Source organism: Ovis canadensis, chromosome 11, assembly GCF_042477335.2.
Source record: "Ovis canadensis isolate MfBH-ARS-UI-01 breed Bighorn chromosome 11, ARS-UI_OviCan_v2, whole genome shotgun sequence".
NCBI lineage: Eukaryota > Metazoa > Chordata > Mammalia > Artiodactyla > Bovidae > Ovis > Ovis canadensis.
This window is the reverse complement of record NC_091255.1, coordinates 65,127,014-65,150,963: the sequence shown is the minus strand read 5'-3', so window position 1 is coordinate 65,150,963 and position 23,950 is coordinate 65,127,014. Positions and strand designations below refer to the sequence as shown.

The following is a 23,950-nucleotide window of genomic DNA, read 5'->3' as shown; positions in this document are numbered from 1 at the left end:
TGGTGGGACCACATTGCAGTGGACTGTGGACTGGCCTTGGGGATGGCCAGGGCCAGGGGCTGCTCTCAGCAGAGAACTTCAGTTGCCGGGACTTCACTGGTGGCCCAGTGGCCAAGACTCCCAGCCCCCGATGCAAGGGGCCCGTGTTCGATCCCTGGTCAGGGAACTAGATCCCACACGCTGCAACTGAAGATCCCACCTGCCACAAAAAGGACACGACACACCCAAATAAATAAGAATCTGGATGGTGATTAAAGTCACTGGGTCATTTAACAAAAATACAAAGCTGCCAGATCTGCTGTGATTGCGTGGAGACCTGGAAGACGCTGCAGTTTTTTAAAACGGGACCCTTGTGCTTCCTTCTAATTATATGCTCTTGCTGGCTTTCCGGGGTGACGGAGACGGGCCCTCCCATGGGTGCTGCCTGTCTTTCCAGTGAGCGGAGCTGCCCACTGGCGGTTGGCAGCAAGCAGGCTTTCCGAGTGAGAGTGGGCGAGAAGCCTGTAATAAGTCATCGCAATGATACGGGAAGGGAGCCTGCAGTTTTCCTCTCGACTTTTCTGTTTCCGCCCACTCCCCCTCACCTCTGTGTGTGCAGGGAGCCTCAGAGTTCCAGAGCTGGGGGAGGGGTGAGGAGTGAATCTGTGATCACAGCCCCAACCAGCCAGTGCCCCAGGATGGAGCTGACCCACTTCTAGACGCTTTGTGTCTGAGTTGCCTCTGACCACACAAAGCCGGTTCAGCGGGGCTTTCAGACACTCCTGCACCCAGCTCCCATTACTTGGAGGGGCTCCTCGGCTCAGAGAAACTGGTTTCAGGAGTCCAGGGGCCAGCTGATGGCAGCAGTCACCATGGGCTTGCCTTTTGTTGGTGCCATTGGGCAAAGTGCCATCTCAAGGGGCCAGGCAGTAGTGAAACACATTTACAGAGAAGTTGGGGCACCTGAGGAAGGGATGTTTGCTTTCCTCCTGTCCTTTCACAGAATCCCCAGAAGCTGGCCAGGAGCCTACAGTGCCTCTCAGATCCCCACAAACTAGCTCCAGCTGACTTCTGTAAACTCATCTCTCACTGGCCCCCAGCAGGGACCCCCTCTCCTTCCCTTCTGCAGCTCATAACCATTTGTCAAGGCTCCATTCCAACCCCAAATCCCACTTCTTGTATGACACATGGTCCGCCCAGGTCCAGATCTCCAACACCCATCTCTGAACTCAAGTTAGATCCCCGGCCGTGGGAAGCACAGAGCTGGCCTCCGGAGCAGGCTCTGTGGTCAGCTCCAGCCTGGGCACGCTGCCGCATGAGCTCAGCTGGTCCTCCTAGTTATCCCGAGTACTGCAGCTGCCCCCTCCCTAGGCCAATGAGGATTGTCGAGTCTGGTGGCTCAGATGGTAAAGAAGCCACCTGCAATGCAGGAGACCCTGGGTCGGGAAGATCCCCTGGAGAAGGGAATGGCCACCCACTCCACTATTCTTGCCTGGAGAATCCCAAGGACAGAGGAGCCTGGCGGGCTACAGGTCCAATGGAGTCGCAGAGTCGGAGATGACTAAGCGACTAAGCGGGGCTTCTCTGGGGACACACGGTCAAGAATTGGCCTGTGATGCAGAAGACCTGGGTTCCATCCCTGGGTCAGAAAGATCCCCCGGAGGAGGGCACGGCAACCCACCCCAATATTCTTGCCTGGACCGACAGAGGAGACTGGCAGGCTACAGTCCATGGGATCCCAAACAGTCGGACACGACCAAACGGCTAACATACACATACAAGCAACTAAGCACGAGTCAGAAGGAAGGCAACTTGCCCAACGTCACTCTGTTAGTGACCAGTCAAGTGAGTGAGTGAAAGTCACTCAGTTGTGTCCGCCTCTTTGCGACACCATGGATCGTAGCACACTAGACTCCTCTGTCCATGGAATTTTCCAGGCAAGAATCCGGAAGTGGTTTGCCATTCCCTTCTCCAGGGGATCTTCCTGTCACAGGGATGGAATCCAAGTCTCCTGCATTGTAGGCAGATTCTTTACCATCTGAACCATCTGGCTGGGATTCAAACCCATGTTTTCTGGCCCCACATCGGGTTCTTTTAGTTTACATTGTTTCACCTCATTGTCTTAACTAAGGAGAAATTTCATTTTATTCGTTCATCGGCAACCAAGAGCTAAGCTGTGGAAACACCCAGCCCCTACCTTATAGGAGTCTCTTCCTGGTCGCGTGGTTCAGACTTGAGCTTACTATTAAATGTGCAGGGGCTACGGTAACAGAAAGGAAGCTGGGGGTCCTAATTCCCATTTAGCAGACAAGGAAACTGAAGGAAGGGGTGGAATCGATCTTCTGGATCATGAGCAAATCCATAACACAGCCTCACCCAGGGCTCAGGACTCCGAGGAGCACTGAGTAGTACATTTTGCATTTTCTGAGAATCTTGCCAAATGCATATTTGTGGACTTGGATAAGCGCCTTGGCAAAGATCCTACATACGTTTATCGTTACCGGTGCTTGACTAATTTAGGAGGGACTGGAGACGTGGCTTAACGGGATGGAAGGGTCACGTGCTCCAGGTTTCCTCCGCGCCCCGCGCAGCCTCGCGTCCTGGGCCCGGCCAGGGTTGCTAGGCAACGAGTAAACTCCTCAGCCGTTTGAGAAGCGCTGGAGCCAGCTCCGCGACTCGGCGGCTTCCCCAGCGGCAGCAGGAACCGACCGAGGTTAAGGGGCGGACGCGGGGAGGGCGTCCGCGGCTGAAGAGAAGGCTGGAGAGTGAAAGGGAGCCCCAGAGGGTGAGAAACGCCTCTAGTGCAAGAAGCTCCTCGTGGGGCGTCCTTCCGGGCTAGCTCTGCTGGATGATGGACCCCGGGGACCGGCGCTCCTAGGGTCCCCCGCCCATCAGTCCTCGCTGCCCTCGATGTTCCCGGAGTCCCAGGACCCAGCAAGTTCCAAACACCCTGCCTCCTGCACCGTTTGCGGCCAGTCCGGTCCTGACGCGATCCGTCTCCTGGTGGGGGGATGGGAGACCTAAAGGGTTTACAGCCCCTGGGATCGAAAATACAGCCTGAGGCTGGGGTGGTGGGCGGCCCGGCCCGGTGAAGAGGAGAGCTTTCTGGTAAGAATGGAGGGAAGGGCGTTAGAGTTACTGAGCCCCTCTGCAGGGGTGGTCCTCTGGAGCGTTTCACGTATTCCTCAACCCCGGAGTGGGTATCCATCCGAGTGCCCTGAGGGTATCCTGCTGAAGGTCACACGCAGGGTTAGTTCCTTCTTCCTGCAACAAGTTCACAGTTAATGTCTCTTGAACCACACAAGTACATTCTTCTCCCAGCTTTCGGACCCAGTGTTTCCCTCTTACATCCTTAGCTTGCTGGAGTTTTTCACATCACAAGAGGAGGAGTAGGGGAGAGACCTCTAGGGGAGCGTCCTGGCGGATTGGGGTCACATTGCACGTTCAGCATGTGACAAAGGGAGGAGGGGGCCCCCCTCTGTGCCAGGCACTGGGGATGCGAGTGAATAGAAGACCACAGTCTTCTAATTAGGAACCATTACTCTCAGGGACTGTCATTATTAATGAATATTCGTTGTTGCTGTTGTTTAGTCACTAAATTGTGTTTGACTCTTTTGTGACCCCATGGACTGTAGCCTGCCATACTCCTCTGTCCATGAGATTTTCCAGGCAAGAATACTGGAGTTGCCTTTTCCTTCTCCAGGGGATCTTCCTCACCCAGGGGTCAAACCCACCTCCCTTGCATTGGCAGGTGGATTCTTTACCACTGAGTCTCTAGGGAAGCCCAATGACTATTAGCACCACATCCAAAAAAAAAAAAAAAAAACCCATAGTCTTGGCTCAAGGGTTCAATGCTCTAGTGGGCAGAGCAGGAAAACACCGGCCCACATCACCCTCCGGGTCTGGGGACCTCCTCCCACCTCTGGCTGTCTTCACCCTCCACCTCTTGGAGCTCATCCCAGGTTGACCCCAGTGTGGAGCAGAGGAAGGAATTCCCAGGGCGATCAGCCACTGTTGAAGGCGAGTGAGTCCCTTATGACCCCAAGTTCCAGAAGGTGCATAAACAGGAGAAAGAGGGCCGGGAGTCCCTCTGCCTACAGTCCTTTGTCCAGCCAGACACAGCACGAGGGCTGGAGCCTGCCGCAGGGACAAGACAAGGAGAGGCCCAGTCACCTTTGTGACACCAGGGAGTCCAGTGGTGGGGGAAGGTGGCCACCCTCCACTTGCCTGCCCGTGAAGCTCCTCCACTGAACTTCTCAGCCTCCCCCCACCAGTCCCTCGTCTCTCCCTTTCTCTGAAGCCAAAGGAGGTTCTTTCCAGGAATCACTTCGCTCATTATCATTGCACAAGCCGAGTCTTGTTTTTATGTTTGGTGAAGGTTCTGATCTGACTGCCCCAGGATGTCAGAGGCGGTTGCATGTTTGGCATTCAGATCAGCATGTCTCTAATTCCATGTGGTCTTGTGTTTGAGATGCTTGTGGGGCTGAGGTTCCCACGGGTGGCATCTCCTCCCCCAAAGTCCCAGAGGGCAACGAGGCGGCTTCTGCCTCCCCTGGAAGCTCCCTTTGCAAGACAGCCTTACTTAGGCGCTGCTTTGGCGCAGCCCAGCCTGTGAGACTTGTCTCACCAGGGCAGGGAGAGACCTCCTGAGACCACCCCCCCGCCCAGCTCTGACCTCACCATTCATCTTCATGCTCCACCAGCTTGTGAGAAAGAGCCCGCTCTGGGTCCTTGAATGAGCTGTCTTCCCATCACCCAGCCAGCCTTTAAATGTCCCCTCTGTCTGCCTCCAGATAGAAAACAATGCCTCTATTCTCACTCCTGGCTTGGCCTTGGGAAGCACCAAGAAGGAAAGCAAAGCTGTTAAAAATATGATCTGGGCTAAAGAGGCTATTTTTGTCTTCCTAGGCTTTCCTCGTGCTCTTAAGACCCCTTGTGTCCCCTAGGAGCCAGCCGTCTCGTGGCAGTTGTCTCTTACCAGAGGGAGGGATAAGCAGCCTGTAGTTATCAGAGCCTGCAGTCCTTGGGGGCGAGCACTGGGAGGTGGAGGGGCAGGGGCGCCGGCGCAGCCCTGCTGTAGTTCAGCGATGAGCTGGCGGCCAGGGCGACGCTCACTGGGTGAGCACCCTTTTCCACGAGGCTCTCTCTTGTCCATGAAAAATAAACCCTTCGGGCAACCTGCTGTCATTTGTGCTTCTGTCCCCATCCTCTGTTCTCCAAGCCATTGCTCCTACCCTTCCTGGGTAGAAAAGTTTCCAAACCACACGAAAGAGCGAAAAATACTGCTCCCTGTAAGTCTGATGCAGGATGAACTGTACTGGGGCTGAGAAGTAGGCGGTTGGGAGGGTGGTACTGTCTCCAACAAACAACGCATGTGGATGCAAAGTGGCCTAGTAGTTAACTCTAACCTTATCGCCCTCACCCCCGTCCCAGCTGCTCCAGGGCCTGAGGCTACCCAGGCACATGCCTCTAGGCTGCCGCAGAGCTCTTGGCCCTGAATCTTGGGGGACAGCAGCCTGGACCCACCCGTCTGGTTCCTTGAAGCCCTGGAGTTGGGAGATCTTCCTCACCCAGGGGTCAAACTGGTGCACAGGTGCAAGAGCGCCAGCTCTTCTGCGGGTGCTGGGCCCCCGAGTTTCAACATCCAGGCCTTGTGGGGGTTATTGGAGGACAGTAGGGTGGCCTGGGCAGGCTTCATGTGACCGTACAAATGTCTAAGCCTCGTCTCAGACATGTAGATCAGTGTTTACAGGAGGGGGGCTGGGCATCTCTGTGTTTTGAAGGGACAGTCCAGATTTGAGGAATGTTGGCTGTGAGATTAAGAGCCCTCACTTTAAATCGGTGGTTCTCATCCTTGGCTGCAGCTGAGAGATGATGATTTAATTAGCCTGCAGTTCAACCCGAGCATCGTGGGGTTTTTTTTTTTCCAGAGCCCTCCAGGTGTTTCTAAGTGTGTAGCCAAGGTTGAGAATCACTACTGTATTTTCGTTTGTTTGTTTTGGCTGTGGGATCTCAGATCAGGGATTGAACCTACACACCCTGCTGCGATCCATTTTGAGTCATCGTTTTGTATGGAGTGAGGTAGGAACCTGGGGTCATTCTTTTGCCTGTGAATGTACAGCGTCCCCAGCACCATTTGTTTCAAAGACCATCCTCTCCCCATTGTGTTCTCAGCACCTTCATTGAAAATCAATTGACCATAGATATAAAGGTTTATTTTTGAGCTCTCAGTTCCATTCCATTGATCTAAGTGTTTGTCCTTATGCCAGCATACCACTCTGTCTTGACTATTCGGGTTTTTTTTTTTTTTTCAATGTGGACCATTTTTAAAGTCTTTATTGAATGTGTTACACTATTGCTTGTTTTATGTTTTGGGTTTTTGGCCTGTGGGATCTTAGCTCCCCGACCAGGTATCAAACCCACCCCCCCTGCACTGGAAGGCGAAGTCTTAACCACTGGTCCACCAAGGAAGTCACTAATCATGGTTTTAACAAATGTTTTCTGACAAAGTAAGTGAAATCATTGTCAGGTCCAGTGTGTGGCAGGGAATTTAGTTCAACATAATCACCATCAGTATTTCTTCCTTGCCTCTGGATAATCATATTAGCTCAGCAAAAACTGTATCATTTGGTGAGTTAGAGCTTTGGAGTCAGGTAGACCAGCGGCAACACTTGTTGGCTCTGTGGTCCTGGGCAAGGCATTCTGGGTCCCTGTGAATATCAGGTTCCTCCAAAGTGGATTGGTGATCTCACTGTCCACTTTAGAGGGCAACTGTAAGAACCGAGCAAGATAACGCTTAGCCTGTAGTCATCACTCCATAGATTATGTTTTCAAATGCAGCTCAGCATCTGGACAAATCCCTTAGGAGCCTTCCCCCCACAACCAGAGAGGAAACACGGAGTCGCGCGCAGTGGTGGGGCTCCTGGAGACCAAGAGGTAACCAGCTGGAGGCCCTCACCACATACCCTTCCCCATCCCTGCAGCAGCCGGTACCATGGAGATTGTGTACGTATACGTGAAGAAACGCAGTGAGTTTGGGAAGCAATGCAACTTCTCCGACCGCCAGGCAGAGCTGAACATCGACATCCCGCCCAACCCCGAGCTGGCCGAGCAGTTTGTAGAGCGGAACCCGGTGGACACAGGCATCCAGTGCTCCACCAGCATGTCGGAACATGAGGTGGGTCCCTGAGCCAAGGGCCGGGCCAGTGGAGGTGTGGTCTGGCAGAGCTGTGGGTCGGGGCTGGTAAGCGGGACTGTGACTCCATTCCCATGGGAAGCCAGTTAGTGGACCAGTGCGGATGCTGGATGTGAGGGCATCAGCTTGGTGCCCAGGGTAAGGACAAGCCCCAGTACCAACCATCCTCTGGGCCAGGTGAATGCAAATCAAGAGCTCCTCTCTCTGGCCTCTCCTCTAAGACTCTTGCTAGAGTTGTTTTAAGCATTTGGTGCAGCTTTTGAACTGTGGTGCTGGAGAAGACTCCTGAAAGTCCCTTGGACAGCAAGGAGATCAAACCAGTCAATCTTCAGGTAGCTCAACCCTGAATATTCACTCTAAGGACTGATGCTGAAGCTGAAGCTCCAGTATTTTGGTCATCTGATACGGACAAACGACTCACTGGAAAAGTCCCTGATGCTGGGAAAGACTGAGGGCAGGAGAACAGGGCGTCAGAGGATGAGACAGCTGGACGGCGTCACTGATGCAGTGAACATGAACTTGGGCAAACTCCGGGAGGTGGTGAGGGGCAGGGAGGCCTGGCGCGCTGCAGTCCGTGGAGTTTCAAAGAGTCAGACACGACTGGGGGACCGAACGGCAACAACAGCTGGGAGAGGCATCTGAGGGGCCAGGGATTCACACCTCCTAGCTTGTGAAAAAGAAACAGTCCCATAGAAAGTTCTGGTCAGAGGTGCCTCTAAGATAAGAGAACCAAGGGTCAGGTTGCTGTTCAAAACCCCAGATTTCTCCTGGTCTGTCCGAAGCAGGTGATCAGCTCCTGATTATGTCAACTACTGCCGGGAGAAGATTAGACTGAGGGGATAACCCTGTTGTCATATTCCTAAATCAGCGGCATGAAAATCACACTGATTTGGCCAAAACACATTATGAGTGTTTCCAATAACTTCCAGTTCAAACACATTGACTTTCCTGCTTCCCCAGGGTGAGCTGCTGTCACTGGGGCCAGAGCAGTCTTGTTCATGGGAACTTCTGAAACAAGACGACAGCCACGAATTCCATGCCACGCTGGGGTCTCCAAAGCCAGTGACTTTGCCTTGTTGAGACTTCTAGCTTTCGTGAGAAATGGCTTATAAAGGAAAAGGAAGTGAGAGTGAGAGCTCAGTGAGTGTGGAGTCTCCATTTGGGGTACTGAGAAAGCTCAACATTCAGAAAACGAAGATCATGGCATCCAGTCCCATCAGTCCATGGGAAATAAATGGGGAGACAGTTAAAACAGTGTCAGACTATTTTTTGGGGCTCCAAAATCACTGCAGATGGTGACTGCAGCCATGAAATTAAAAGACGCTTACTCCTTGGAAGAAAAGTTATGACCAACCTAGATAGTATATTCAAAAGCAAAGACATTACTTTGCCGACTAAGGTCCATCTAGTCAAGGCTATGGTTTTTCCAGTGGTCATGTGTGGATGTGAGAGTTGGACTGTGAAGAAGGCTGAGCGCTGAAGAATTGATGCGTTTGAACTGTGGTGTTGGAGAAGACTCTTGAGAGTCCCTTGGACTGCAAGGAGGTCCAACCAGTCCATTCTGAAGGAGATCAGCCCTGGGATTTCTTTGGAGGGAATGATGCTAAAGCTGAAGCTCCAGTACTTTGGCCACCTCATGCGAAGAGCTGACTCATTGGAAAAGACTCTGATGCTGGGAGGGATTGGGGGCAGGAGGAGAAGGGGACGACCCAGGATGAGATGGCTGAATGGCATCACGGACTCGATGAACGTGAGTCTGAGTGAACTCCGGGAGTTGGTGATGGACGGGGAGGCCTGGTGTGCTGCGATTCATGGGGTCGCAAAGAGTCGGACACGACTGAGTGACTGAACTGAACTGAAAGTTCCGGAACTAGATAGTACTCAGGATTGCACAGCATCGTGAATGTTCTTAATGCCACTAATTTGAGCATTTTTTTTAATGGTCAGAATGGTAGATTTTCCCTGGTGGCTCAGATGGTAACCTGTCTGCCTATACTATGGGAGACCCTGGTTCGATCCCTGGGTGGGGAAGATCCTCTGGAGAAGGAAATGGCAACCCACTCCAGTACTCTTGCTTGGAAAATCCCATGGACAGAGGAGCCTGGTAGGCTACAGTCCATGGAGTCACAAAGAGCCGGACACGACTGAATAACTTCACCTCACCTCACTTCATGGTAGATTTTACTTTTTAAAATATTTGTGTATTAATTTGGCTGCACCGGCTCTTAGTTGTGGCATGCAGGATCTAGTTCGCTGACCAGGGGTTGAACCCAGGCCCCCTGCCTGCGTTGGGACTGCAGAGTCTTAGCCACTGGGCCACCAGGCAGGTCCCAAAACGGTAGACGTGATGTTATGTGTACTGTGTGAAAGTGTTAGTTGCTCAGTCGTGTCTGACTCTGTGACCCTTGGGGCTGTAGCCCGCCAGGCTCCTTGGCCATGGGATTCTCCAGGCAAGAACACTGGAGTGGGGTAGCCATTCCCTTCTCCAGGGGATCTTTCTGACCCAGGGATTGAACCTGGGTCTCCTGCATCTCCTGCACTGCCAGGCGGATTCTTTACCACCTGAGCCGCCAGGGAAGCACGTGTGTGTTTTATCACCGTTGAAAAGATGCGGGGCGAGGGGACTGAAAAGGAGGCAGAGAGGTAAGTTTAAAGGAAACACTGCAACTGTGCCGTCCTCGCTGCGACAGAAAATGAGCAAAGCCAAACTCTCAAGTGTTTTTATGTTTTGATTCCCATCTCGCTATAAACGGTAGGATTAGTCACTTTGTTCTTTGGGGTCTCACAGAGCAGATGGGTGGGTGGGCTCCTCTGGGTTTTTAGAGTTGAGGTCAGGTCAGAACTGGATTTCTCCCGGCCATTGGCATCAGCTGCAAAGTGGCTGTTACTAACTCCCCCGGCTGGCACGTTCATGGCCGCCTGTGACCACCCGAGGACCAGAAAGTTCCTTGTTGGCACCTGAAGTCCTTGTGGCTCTGGTCTAGGGTACCACGAGTCCCTCCCTGAACACTCAGAGCCCAGGGACCCGGGACTCTGGTTTGCAGAAACATGCTTCCACCAGGGCTGGGCTCTTCTCACCTGTGACTCTCGGTTTAGGCCAACACAGAGCGCTTTGAGATGGAAACCCGGGGGATTAACCACATCGAGGGTGGCTGGCCCAAGGACGTGAACCCCCTGGAGCTGGAGCAGACGATCCGCTTCCGGAAGAAGGTGGAGAAGGACGAGAACTACATCAACGCCGTCCTGCAGCTGGGCTCGGTAAGACCTCCTTCCGCTCCGGCAGGGTCTCAGCCATGACTGCTTCCCTAACTGCATGTCAGGCTCAGCAGCCTGCTCCTTGAGGCAGGACACCAGGTACCATACGGAACCTTCCGTCTGGGAGCAGGTAGGCAGGTCCACACAGCAGACCCAAGGGTAAGGCAGGGAAGTCCAAGGACTGAGGGGTTTTAGGAAGAATCTGGAAAGTGGGAAACCCTCTGGGCAAAGAGACCCCCAAGGAACCCTAGCCAGCAGCTACCTGCCCATAGGGATCATTCATTCATTCATTCAGCACATTTGGACGGAGCTTCTAGACTTTACCAGGCGCAGTAGAGACTGCAAAAATGAAATTCACATATATCGCACCCTAAAGAGTTTGTGAGCCGCCGGAGGCCAAAAGCAAAAACAGAGATATCGCAGTATTAACAGGGGCTCCCCAGGCAGCTGGGAGAAGGCAATGGCACCCCACTCCAGTACTCTTGCCTGGAAAATCCCATGGACGGAGGAGCCTGGTAGGCTGCAGTCTATGGGGTCACAAAGAGTCAAACACTTACTGAGCGACTTCACTTTCACGCATTGGAGAAGGAAATGGCAACCCACTCCAGTGTTCTTGCCTGGAGAATCCCAGGGACAGCGGAGCCTGGTGGGCTGCCGTCTATGGGGTTGCACAGAGTCGGACACGACTGAAGCGACTTAGCAGCAGCAGCAGCCCCAGGCAGGTCAGCAGGTAAAGAATCCACCTGCAGGAGACACAGGAGATATAGGTTCAATCCCTGAGTCGGGAAGATTCCCCTGAAGTAAGAAATGGAAACCCCCTCCAGTGTTCATGCCTGAAAAAATCCCATGGGCAGGGGAGCCTGGTGGGCTACAGTCCATGGGGTCTCAGAGTGGGGCACAACTGAGCACGCATGTACCACACAATCTCACACTGAAAGGAAGGTTGTAAGGGGAGAAATGCTTTGCTATCGTGAGGAGGGAGAGTTGGTTTCCTGCTGAAGGTATCAAGGGAGCCTTCCTGGAGGAGGAGGCCCTTGAGCTTGGGTTTTTCCTTGTTGGACATTTGGAATAATGGGGGAGGGCCTTCTGGATGGAGGAAACAGGAGATGGATGCCATATACAGGGGCTGCTGCTGCTGCTAAGTCGCTTCAGTCATGTCCGACTCTGTGTGACCCCAGCCCTCCAGGCTCCCCCGTCCCTGGGATTCTCCAGGCGAGAACACTGAGTGGCTACTAATTCTGTTCGGCTGGAACCGTGCTTCTTCACCTTTTTTTCTTCATTGTTGTCTCTCAACAAGCCTTTTTAGACATTCCCCCACCCCGGTGAAAATGTAATACCAAAGGTGTGCTATGTATTTACGCACTATATGTATACCTGGGCGGCCTGGCGTGCTGCAGTCCACGGGGTTGCAAAGAGTCAGACACGACTTAGCAACTGAACAACAACCACAAAATGTATGTCTGTGCTTTGTACAAAAAAAAAAAAAAGTGATATTATTTTACCCCCAAGAAGCAATTTGAAAACAGTTGGAACCAATTTCCACCCTTTTGCGGGGTAGATGTTGCCCCCATTGAAAATTCGTAGCCTGGAAGGATGGGAAAAGACTGGGGGATGTCTCTCATCCCTCCCAGACTCCATCTCAGCCCTGGTCAGGCTGAAAGGACCTCCCTTTGCCACTAAGGACTCCTGCTGTGTCCCCCCGCAGATCATGGAGCATTGTATCAAGCAGAATAACGCCATCGACATCTACCAGGAGTATTTTGACGACGAGGATGCGGTGGAGGTGACAGACGAGGCCCCCTCAGCTAAAACCATCAATGTCTTCAGGTACCTCTGTAGCCAGGCAGGTGCCTGGCCAACCTCTGTCACTCCTGTGGATGGGTGCTTCCAAAGGGGACCCCTTACCCATCACTCCATGCCGTGGGGAATAATGCCCTCTGTGCTCTGAGCTAAATAAGGGACAGAGCGATAAAATGCCCAGTAGATAAGTGGTCCCTACCTTGGAGGCAGGCCTGGCGGGTGGAAAGGGAGGAGAGAGTCAGTCTCAGGAAAAGCAAATTTGCAAAGCTGAGTACACGTGTGGTCGATTCATACTGTGTGGAGAAGGTCCAGAGCACCAGACATCCGTGATCTGGCTGCGCAAACCCATCGGTAGGGTCTGGTTCCGGCAATTCTGCTACGCCCGCACGCTGACTACCACTCAGCCATCTGAACGAATGAGGCAGCTTCTTAGGCGAGAGTTTCCCAGATTGCTGTGTGAAACCAAACCAAATCAAGACGCAGAACCGTGTGTAGAAAGCACTACCTTTTGTTTAAAATACACCTAGGTAAAGCCAACTAAATGTCCAATGACGGATGAACGGATACAGAAGATGTGGTACATATATACAGTGGAGATTACTCAACCACTAAAAAGAGCGAAATAGGGTCATTCTGCAGAGACGTGGGTGGACCTAGAGTCTGTCATACAGAGTGAAGTAAATCAGAAAAACAAACGTCGTATATTAACGCACGTATATGGAATCTAGAAAAATGGTACAGATGAACCTCTTTGCAGGGCAGGAGTAGCGATGCAGATGTCGAGAGCGGACTTGTGAACACAGTGCGGGGAGAGGAGGGTGGCTGAATCAGGAGACTGGGACTGGCGTGTGTCCACTATCCCGTGTAAAGCACAGGCAGCTCAGCTTGGTGCTCCGTGATGGGCCTCGAGGGGTGGGAGGGAAGTCCAAAAGGGAAGGAGTCTTTGTATACCTGTAGCCGATCAAGTCATCATACAGCAGAAACTAACACAACGTTGAAAAGCCATTATGCACCAAAAAAGAAAATCAAATATACCTATGTATATGTGCGTGTGTGCTTGTATATATGCATATATGTATACGTATGTAAATACATGCAGGTGCGTGTTCTTGAATATGCAGAGAAAACCTGTGATTTCAGAAGCCACTAGCATCGAATGCCAACTCTAGGCGATTCATTTTGCCACCTGGAAAGTGTTTGACCCAGTCCAAGCACAACCGGCAAGGACTCTTCTGATCCGGGGCTGAGTCATGGTGGGCACTGCAGACTTGTAGCAGTGGGCATGCAAGAGAGGGGCCAGGGCCGGGCGGGGGCCGCCTTCTCTGCTTGCTGCATCTGACCTTACATATGGATACCCGAGAGGATTGATGCATTAGGAATCATCACATCCGACCTCCACGTTTGACAGACGAGGAAACTGGCCCCAGGGAGGAGACACCCTCAGGGCTCTCAGTGGGTGGGTGACCCAGCCAAGGATGGGACTCAACCTGTGCTGCTTCTGCTCCGGCCGTGCCCCCAGGGAGGAGTGAAGTGGATGCGTCTCACCACCGGAAACGTATTTCATTTCCCCCTTTTGTTCATTTCTTCCGATGACTTCCATGACAAAGTGTCAGCTGGGGACCATTGCGTCTTTTTTTTTCAACTTAATTTTTCAGCATTTGGAGTATAATTGCTTCACCATGTTGTGTTCGTTTCTGCTGTACAATGAAGCGAATCAGCCTATGTGTGCACAGGTCCCCTCCTTCCTGGAGCTCTCCGTGCCCCTGCCAGTCCCACCCCTCTAGGTCATCACCGAGCGCCCTGTGCTGTGCAGCAGGCTCCCACCAGCCAGCTCCTTTACAGAGGGTGTGTCTATGTCACTGCTCTTCTCTCGGTTCCTCCCGCCTCCCCCTCTGAGCCCACATGTGGGGCCATTAAATCCTTAATCCTTTTTTCACTCTTATACTTTGTCTCTCCCCTTTCATTTTTTGAAAGTGAAAGTGAAGTCGCTCAGTCGTGTCCAACTCTTTGCAACTCAGTGGACTGTAGCCCACCAGGCTCCTCTGTCCGTGGGATTTTCCAGGCAGGAGTACTGGAGTGGGTTGCCATTCCCTTCTCCAGGAGATCTTCCCAACCCAAGGATCGAACCCAGGTCTCCCACATTGTAGGCAGACACTTTACCATCTGAGCGACCAAACTGAGCTAATTTATTTTGAGCAGTTGTTTTTTTTTCCCCAAAGAAAGAAAGAATTATTACTTGCAACAAGTAAGAAGAACACTTTGGATCTTTCCTAAAGCAGTCTCTCAAGCAGTTTTAGTCCCCAGCAAAACTGATCAGAAAGTACAGAAAATTCCCACACGCCCATCCTCCCCCACCCACAGGGCCTCTCCCCCCACCAGCATCTCCTGTCCCCCAGGTAGGTGGGACATTCATCACGGTCAGAGCACAACACTGACATCGTTTCGCCCTGTCCTTAGCCTGCTCAGGCTGCTGTCTCAAAATACTATCACTTGGGTGGCTTACAAACAACTGAAACGCATCCCTCACCACCCTGGAGGCTGAAAGTCTGAGCATGGGGTGCCAGCAAGGTCAGAGTCTGTGTCTTTTGAGGGCTCTCTTTCTTTTTTTTTTTTTAACTGCTTCTCGAAACTTGTGGGATCTTAGCTCCCCGATCAGGGATTGAACCCAGGCCCCCAGCAGAGAGAGCACCAAGTTCTAACCACGGGATGTTTCAAAATTCTCACTGCTCGATTTTTGTTAATAATTTAGATACAGGCACCTTCTTGCTGAGAACTCACAAGGCAGAAGGGGTGAGGGGTCTCTCTCGACCCTGTTTTGTAAGGGCACTAATTCCATGCATAGGGGCTCCACCCTCACAACCTAATCACCTCCCAAAGGCCCCACTTCCAGATACCAGCACACTGGAGACTGGGCTTCAACACATGAGGTTTGAGGGGATGCGCTCAGCCTACAGCACACCCGGAGTCTGTAGCTCACAAAAGGGTTCCCTCTTGGTGTCATGAGTGAGTGAGTGAGTGAGTGAGTGAAGTCGCTCAGTCGTGTCCGACTCTTTGTGACCCCGTGGACTGTAACCTACCAGGCTCCTCCGTCCATGGGATTCTCCAGGCAAGAATACTGGAGTGGGTTGCCATTCCCTTCTCCAGGGGATCTTGCCGACCCCGAGATTGAACCCAGGTCTCTGCCAATATACAGAATAGTTTCATTGCCCTAAAAGTCCCCTGTGTTGACATAGGAAAAAGAAATGGATACCAAAAGGGGAAGGATAAATCAGAAGTTTGGGATTAATAGATATACACAACTATATGGGAAATAACTAAATAACGAGGACATGCTTACGGCACAGCGAATTATATTCAGTATCTCATGCACTTAGTCGTGGCCGACTCTTTGCACCCCCAGGACTGTAGCCCACCAGGCTCCTCTGTCCACGGGATTTCCCAGGCAAGAACACTGGAGTGGGCTGCCATTTCCTCCTCCAGGGGATCTTCCTGACCCAGGGCTGAACCCGTGTCTCCTTCGTCTCCTGCATTAGTTGGTGGATCCTTTATCACTGAGCCACCTGGGAAGCCCCTGAATATCTTGTAATAACCTAAATGGAGATGAATCTGAAAAAAATGTGTGCATATATTTCCTTTGCTGCACATGTGAAACTAACACAACACTGTAAATCAACATATTTCAATTAAAAAAAGAAATCCTCTGTGGCCCAGCAGCTAAGACTCCAAACTGCCAATGCATGGGGCCCAGGTTCAATCCCCGGTCAGGGAACTAGATCCCTGTACCACAACACAGACCCAGTGCAGCCAAATAAACAAAAATATATATATTTTTAATCCCCTGTATTTTACCTATTTATCCCTCCCTGCCCTAAACCTTGGCAACAACTGATTTTTGTACTGGCTCTGTGGTTCTGCTTTTTCCAGAATGTCATATAGTTGAAACCATACAGTATATAGCCTTTTCAGATCGGTTTCTTTCTCTTAGCAGTGTGCGTTAAGTTTCCACCATGTCTTTTCATGGCTTGATAGCTCATTTCTTTTTAATGCTGAGTGATAATAATGTTGAATGTACCACAATTTATCCACTTACCTACTGAAGGGCATCTCCGTTGGTTCCAAGTTTTGGCAGTTGCGAATACCACTGCTATAAACCTCTGCATGCAGCCTTTTGTGTGGACAGAAGTTTTCGATTCAGTTGGGCAAATACCAAGGAGCCAGATTCTTCATCTTTCCTCATAGTTTAATATTAATGAGAGATCAAGCCTCAGGCTCAGAACTTTCAGCAAATGAAGACATCAGACCGAAATTTAAAATTTTATTTCCATTCTCTCTTTTTTTTAATTAGTTTTTCTTTGTGGTTGTGAGATCAGTTTTCCAATTAAGGGAGTCCTGGAGGCTTTGTTTTTAAAGTAAATTTCTCCTAGTGAATATTTAACGATGTTTGAATTCTTTTAAGAAAAAAAAATGAGCAAATATAAATAGGAAGTCTGGGGAGCCAGACGCTCTGGTCTTCTGCCCTCTCGCCCTCCTCTAAAGGGACCCCCAGGAAATTAAGCGGCCAGCCACACATGTCTCCTGGCATCCCGACGGCAATAGGAAGTTGGCAGTGGCATATTCTTGCTTGAACTTTCAACGGGCGCCCGAGGGCATGAGCAACGAATCGTACATCTGGGACCTGGGTGAGGTGCAGAAGGGCCTGGGGACCTGGGAAGGAGAGGGAACCGGGCAGAGGCCAGCAAACGCTCGGGGGGAGGTGGAAGCAGCAGGCCTGTTGGGAGGCTGGTCGCACACCGGGATCCCAGGGCCCTGGAGGAAGCCAACGTCTTGTCCTGTCCCTGCCTGGGTTCAGATGCAGTCAAGCGAAGCCACAGCAGAAGCAGGAACTCCCTTCATTTCCAGATCCTGAATCAGGGCATTCAAGACCAGACCCCTGGAGTCCCAACTCTGGGTCCCTGAAGAGCGTATCAGAGAGTCCCCAGCAGACTGAGAAGGGACCCGGGTGGAGGGAAGGGGACCCCCTGTCCCACCTGTCCTGGCACTTGTCCCTAATTCCTGGCCAGTAGGGTAGTGTGTCCACCCGGGAGCAGGGACCACAGTTGACAAAGGGTCTCACTTCACAGGCAGAGCCTGGCAGGTGGCAGGTGACGGGGGCTCCACGCCTCAGACATCCCTCGTCGCTGTCATTGTGAAAATGAACATGAGCTCTTAGCAGCGGTGTGGGTGCCGAGCACGGAGCTGAGCACTTCCCACTTTTGAGCCGCTCAGTGAACTCTTACTGCCGCCCCATGGGCTGACATTATTGTCCCTCCATCATTCTGTCTGCTGTACAGACAAGGCAACCAGTTCACACAAATCACAGGAGAGTTAGCGTTTTGTAAAAGCCTTAGGGTCAAAAGCTCATTTTATACCAACCTGGGAAATGGATTAGAATGACAGTCACACACACACGCATGCACACACACACACACACGTGATTCCCCAAAAATAACATCTGTAGAAGAGCCTCTAGGGCTAGAGGCTGGTCACCGAGGACCAGAGGCTGCAGCCTGGAGAGGGGCTTCCTAGCTTTGCCCCACCGCCCCCGACCTGGACAAGGGGTTGAATTGTTTGACTCTGTCCTTTTCTTTCCAGGTCTGGTAATATATATATATTTTTGTTCTGCCTTATAGAAAACCCCAACAGGCCAGAAATTACCCTAAAGCCGTCTTCTCCTCTTGTCACCTTGGAGTATAACCCCAAAGATTCCCACGTGCTCCTGGCAGGCTGTTACAATGGGCAGATCGGTAAGGAAGGACTTCCCTGCCACCTCCCGGGTGCTTAACCAGGTGCCAGCCCAACCTCCCCCGGGCTCTGAGGCAGCGAGGCTCCACTGCGGTCCAGCCAGGGTCCACCTGCCAGACCAGGCTTGCTGTGGAGGACAAAGTCGGGGGGTGGGTACTTCCGGCAGCTTTCAGGCGTCAAGGTGAGACAAATTCTGTTGCTGCCTCATCAGTGTCTTCCGGAGAAGGCGATGGCGCCCCACTCCAGCACTCTTGCCTGGAAAATCCCGTGGACGGAGGAGCCTGGTGGGCTGCAGTCCATGGGGTCGCTAAGAGTCGGACACAACTGAGCGACTTTGCTTTCACTTTTCACTTTCATGCATTAGAGAAGGAAATGGCAACCCACTCCAGTGTTCTTGCCTGAAGAATCCCAGGGACGGGGGAGCCTGGTGGGCTGCCGTCTATGGGGTCGCACAGAGTCGGACACGACTGAAGCGACTTAGCAGCAGCAGCAGCAGCAGCAGCAGCAGCAGTGTCTTCATTTGTAAAAGTTCAAGTGAGTCTGAAGTTCATTCAAAATTAAAGGTTAAGAAAAAATATAGGTCAAGTAAAGTCAAGGAACATTTATTGGGTACCTACCCTGGACCAGGGCTTCCCTGGTGGCTCAGACAGTAAAGAATCCACCTGCAATGGGAGAGATGTGGGTTCAATCCCTGGGGTGGGAAGATCCCCTGGAGCAGGGCATGGCAACCCACTCCAGTGTTCTTGCCTGAAGAAGTCCACGGACAGAGGAGCCTGGCAGGCTACAGTCCATGGAGTCGCACAGAGTCAGACATGACTGAGCAACTAAGTATACAGCATTCCCTGAGCCGGGCTAAGGTAACTAGAGGCAAAGGATGGTGAGATCACTGGGGAGCTCCATCTCGGGAGAGCCTACCTGACGTGGTGGGTAATGTGTGCTAAGTCGCTCGGTCTTGTCCCTCCGACCCCATGAACTGCAGCTGTTTAGGCTCCTCTGTCCATGGGATTCTCCTGGAGAAGGCGATGGCACCCCACTCCAGCACTCTTGCCTGGAAAATCCCATGGACAGAGGAGCCTGGTGGGCTGCAGTCCATGGGGTCGCTAAGAGTCAGACACAACTGAGCGACTTCACTTTGACTTTTCACTTTCATGCATTGGAGAAGGAAATGGTAACCCACTCCAGTATTCTTGCCTAGAGAATCCCAGGGATGGGGGAGCCTGGTGGGCTGCTGTCTATGGGGTCGCACAGAGTTGGGCGCGACTAAAGCGACTTAGCAGCAGCAGTCCATGGGATTCTCCAGGCCAGAATACTGGAGCGGGTTGCCATGCCCCCTCCAGGGGATCTTCCCAGCCCAGGGTTAGAACCTGCAGGTCTTGTGTCTCCTGCATCGGCAGGCGGGTTCTTTACCACTAGCGCCCCTGGGAAGCCCTTATAATATATGGTAATGAGTGAGAGTAATGCCAGCCGTACAGAGTGAGTGGAGAAGTGGTTCTTCCTCTTCCTTTTTTTTTTTTTTTGAAAGTGTTTGTGAAGAGCTGATATTCATTCTTCCTTAGATATTTGGTGGAATTCACCAATGAAGCCGTCTGGTCCGAGGATTTTCCTCATTAGTGGTTTTTATCCTCTGTATATGTTACAGGTCTTCTCGTGTTTTCTGTTTCTTCTTGGGTCAGGTTTTATAGTTTGTGTATTTCTAGAATTTTTGTGTTTCGTCCAGGTCATCTTATTTGTTGAGATACAATTGTTCATTCTCTTATAGTCATTTCATCTCTGTGAGGTTGGCAGTAACGTCTCCTATTTCTTTCCCGATCTTAGTAATTTGAGTGTTCTTTCTTTTTCACTTGGTCAGTCTAGATGGGGGTTGGTAAAGTTTGTTTTCTTTTCAAAGAACCAACTTTATATCTTATTTTATTGATGTTTCTAAGTTGGTTTTTATTCCTCATTTCATTCATTTCCACCGTTAATCTTTATTATTTCCTTCCTTCTGTTTACTTTGGGTTTAACTTGTTCTTTTTCTAAATTTCTTAAAGTAGAAGGTTAGATTATCGATTTGAGATTTTTAAACATACAGATGTTTAAAGTTACAATTTCCCTCTAAGCACTGTTTCAGCTACACTAAGTTTTCGTGTGTTGTGTTTCCATAGTCATGCATTTTGTATTTTCTAGTTTCCCTTTGATTTCTCCTTTGACCCATGGGTTATTTGGAAATATGTTGTTCCGCTTTCTATATATTTGTAAACTTTCCACTTTTCCTTCAGTTACTGGTCTCTCTAGTTTTATTCTATTATGGTAAGAAAAGATACTTTTCGTGACTTCAGTCTTTAAAAATCCACTGAGACTTGTCTCATGGGATCTGTCCTGGAGAATATCCCATGTGCACTCGAGATGAATGTTTCCTGCTTGTTGCCATCTACAGCCAAAAAAATTTCACAGACTTTCCTGGAGGCCTCTGTGCGCGTGTCTGAGCATACTTTCAACACATAGCCGGGCAATTGTCAGTTCTTCCTTAGCCGCTGCCCCGAGCCTACAGGTCAGCCAGAGGTGAGAGCTGAGGGCCGTCCCAGTTCTTTCCAGTACTTGGGCCACCTGATGAGAACATCTGACTCACTGCAAAAGACAGTGATGCTGGGAAAGATTGAGGACAGGAGGAGAAGGGGGCGACAGAGGATGAGATGGTTGAATGGCATGGTGATGCCAATGCCAAACTCAACGGACATGAGTTTAAGCAACCTCTGGGAGATAGTGGTGGACAGCGAAGCCTGGTGTGCTGAGTTCACGGGCTCACAAAGAGTCAGACGTAACTCAACAACAACAAAGGTGTGCACGCAGCCCTGGGAGCTTCTAGTTTCCTGGGAACACATCAGAGCTTTTCAAAACCCCTATGGACAGCTCACTCTCCGGCTTTTCCTTTGAAGCTTTTTGGTTAGCCTATTGCTTGCCCCACCTGTTATCCACCACTTCCGGACACTGCAAAGTTAATCAGTTGCCTGCAATTTTAATTATTTTCAAGATAGACTTGTTAAAAAGACCCTTTGCCCTGGGCAAGCTCTGAGTCAAGCTGAATACAGACAACTTTGCAAATGGGGAGGGGGTCTTCCAGGGAACCACTAGACAGGTCAAACAGTGACAACTCTTTGAAAAGGAGACTTTGAAAGAGCTCCAGCTCCATTCTGCTCCATCCTGTGGCTGCCAAGATACTCGGTTTTTAACAGGAAGGCAGAGAGTTATTTTTCAAGGCTATCATAGAACCGGAGATTATAGCATCTTAACTGGGACAAGCCACAATGCAACAAAACTTACTGTTCTTATCAAGATTCAGCTATTTTTCTTGAATAAACACTCTGATTTGCTGCCAGCCTTTGGCTAATTTCCGGAGTTCTGAAAAAGTTGATTCTGATCATCGATTTTGCCAACATTCTCATGGCCTTTATGGAAGAGAGAATTCTCAGATGTCCTTGCTTTGCCATTTTTGCTGGTGGGACACCCAGAAAACTGATGTTTAGATCCCATGTGAACTCAGAAGAAACCTATCTCCACGGCCCTGAAGTTTCCTGGCTTCCGGCCTCCCCTGGCCTTGGAAGAGCCAAACTCTTAATCCTCCTCTTTGCGCCCTAGGCCGGACTCAACCAGGCATGATAAGGGTTCCCCTTCAGGGAGTAGGAGCCAGAAGGGCTGGGAAACTTCCCAGAAACTCTTCGCGGTCAGGATGCCTCCTGGCCTCCTGAGACCTCCGACCTCCCTCGTAGACCTGCGGCCTGCCCCCGCTCCAGGGAGCCCCTCTGTGATGAAATAGAAGTGGACTCCCATCACATGAAAGTGTTAGTCACTCAGTCATGTCCGACTCTTTGTGACTCCATAGACTGTAGCCCGCCAGGCTTTTCCGTCCATGGGATTCTCCAGGCAAGAATACTCAAGTGGGTTGCCATGCCCTCCTCCAGGGGATCTTCCCCACTCAGGAATCGAACCCGTATTTCTCATACGTCCTGCACTGGCAGGTGGATTCTTTACCACTAGCGCCACCAGGGAAACCCATCAATCTCCCTGCCGCTTTATCTGGGTGCTGGCGCTCTGAAATTCAGAAACAGAGTCACGTGGCCATGGTTTATTCTGGAGCCCTGCCTCGCTCATCACTCATTACCCCTTCAGTGGTTTTCTCTGCCAGCCCAGACCAGCCCAGGCTCTGGGGCTCTGCTGTCTATGAGAAAGCCACAGTGGGACCTGCCCTCGAGCACTGCTTTGCTGGAGCAGAGCAAGCTGAGCTAAGAAAACCCATTTCTGGGCCAGACTGGTGCAGGGCCAAATGCCTGAGACTTGGATTCCATAAATCGAGATTTATGGATCATGGACTTCTGTTGTTGTATTACAAAACCAGCTTTCCTAGAAACAGCTCTGAGTAACAGGGTGGGTCCTCACCATACACTCGTGGGAAAATGAAGACAGAATCCGTCAGGACAGAAAATATAAATACAGATAAGCTTTGAGTCTTTCTTGGTAAAGCAGAAGAGATGAAGTCCTAACAATGAATCCAAAGAAAGGATAATCTCCCTCTGTGAGTTTCTTTTCCGGTCAGCAGCAGCAGAGGCAGAAAGGGAAGGCGGAAAGGGAATGAATGGATCCAACAGGAGAGATTTGCCCGAGTGTTCTCACTTTCCCCAGGATGGAGGTGCTCCTCTCTCTTTCCCTGCCTCACTCCATCCTGAAGCTCCTCCTCGATCTTAGTTCCTCCTCACTTCCTCCAGGAAGCCTTCCCTGACTGCCTCCCTGTGTCTCCCCCTGGAGCAATCACAGCACGGGCTCTAACATGGCAGATTTCCCTTCCCATCGCCTAAGGACTGTGCCTGTCTGAGTCCCAGTGGCTTTCCCAGGGCCCAGCATGATGCTCACCACATGTTAGGGGCCCCATTGGAATGAATGAAGTGAGCTTCAGGGGCTGGTAGGAAACTCAGGCTGGTTTGAACTTAGCCCTGATTCTTAAAAAAGCCCCGTACTTGTCAAACCAAGACAAGCAGCGTCCCCCGATCCCGTGCTCCCTGCACTAAGACAGGAAGCCTGTGCCCCCAGCACCCACCCCCTCGTCTCCTTCCCGGCCAGCCTGCTGGGACACGCGGAAGGGCAGCCTGGTGGCAGAGCTGTCCACCATCGAGTTCAGCCACCGAGACCCCGTGTACGGCACCATCTGGCTGCAGTCGAAGACGGGCACAGAGTGTTTCTCGGCGTCCACAGACGGGCAGGTACGAGCAGCCAGGCGCTGGAGGGGCAGGGAGTGGGGAGCAGCAGCGGTCACACGGTCCCCCATCGGGATGTTTCCTCTTGCATTTCATTATAAAATGGAGCAATAGGTAAAGATGTGTGTGGAACACCAGCCTAAAGGTACGGAAGGACAGGCGGTGAAGCCCGTCCTCCCCCCTCGGCCTTCAGCCTCCCAGCCCCGGCTCCTGTGGCGCCCACTTGCATCTCCGTCTGCCTCCAGGCTCAGTGTCCACATACGAAGGAGACGTGTGCGTCTCGGCACTCTTCCTGCACACCTTGCACTTTGATTTGCCCTTGATGTTTTTCATTTAGCATGTCTCAAAGATGATTTTATATTTCATAAAGTGCTGCCCCCTGCCTGTTAACGACTTAACAAACTATGGATATGCTGTAATTTATTTAAGTGGATTTTAATAGTTTGTAGTTACCAAAAATGTAGCCAAGAGTGTGTTGGAGGGGTTGAATCTTTTTGTTGGAGTCTAATTGCTTCACAATGCTATGTTAGCTTCTGCTGAACAACGGAGTGAATCCGCCACGTGGATACATACATCCCCTCCCTCTTGAGCCTCCCTCCAGCTCACCCGCCTAAGTCATCACAGCACCAAGCTGAGCGTCCTGTGCTGCTTGGCAGGTCCCACTAGCTATCTGGTTCACACGCGGCAGTGCGTTTATCCCAGGTCGTCCCATCCC

General features: G+C 51.3%; 1 protein-coding gene across 3 annotated transcripts in view; it reads left to right on the top strand.

Annotated features, from left to right (window-relative positions):
* Positions 1 to 2,516: 2,516 nt before the first annotated feature.
* The window catches only part of DNAI2 (dynein axonemal intermediate chain 2), a 31,898-nt gene continuing 10,464 nt past the window's right edge, over positions 2,517 to 23,950 (top strand). Inside the window, exons 1-7 of one of the 3 annotated variants that reach the window (XM_069544037.1) lie at positions 2,517 to 2,764; positions 6,963 to 7,156; positions 10,271 to 10,432; positions 12,135 to 12,256; positions 16,766 to 16,908; positions 17,899 to 18,012; positions 23,102 to 23,241. In XM_069544037.1, the coding sequence (XP_069400138.1) occupies positions 6,974 to 7,156; positions 10,271 to 10,432; positions 12,135 to 12,256; positions 16,766 to 16,908; positions 17,899 to 18,012; positions 23,102 to 23,241 (864 nt within the window). In that variant the 5' untranslated portion in view covers positions 2,517 to 2,764; positions 6,963 to 6,973. The remainder of the gene's footprint in view (positions 2,765 to 6,962; positions 7,157 to 10,270; positions 10,433 to 12,134; positions 12,257 to 16,765; positions 16,909 to 17,898; positions 18,013 to 23,101; positions 23,242 to 23,950) is intronic. The other 2 variants (XM_069544038.1, XR_011247237.1) reach the window with 2 other exon arrangements.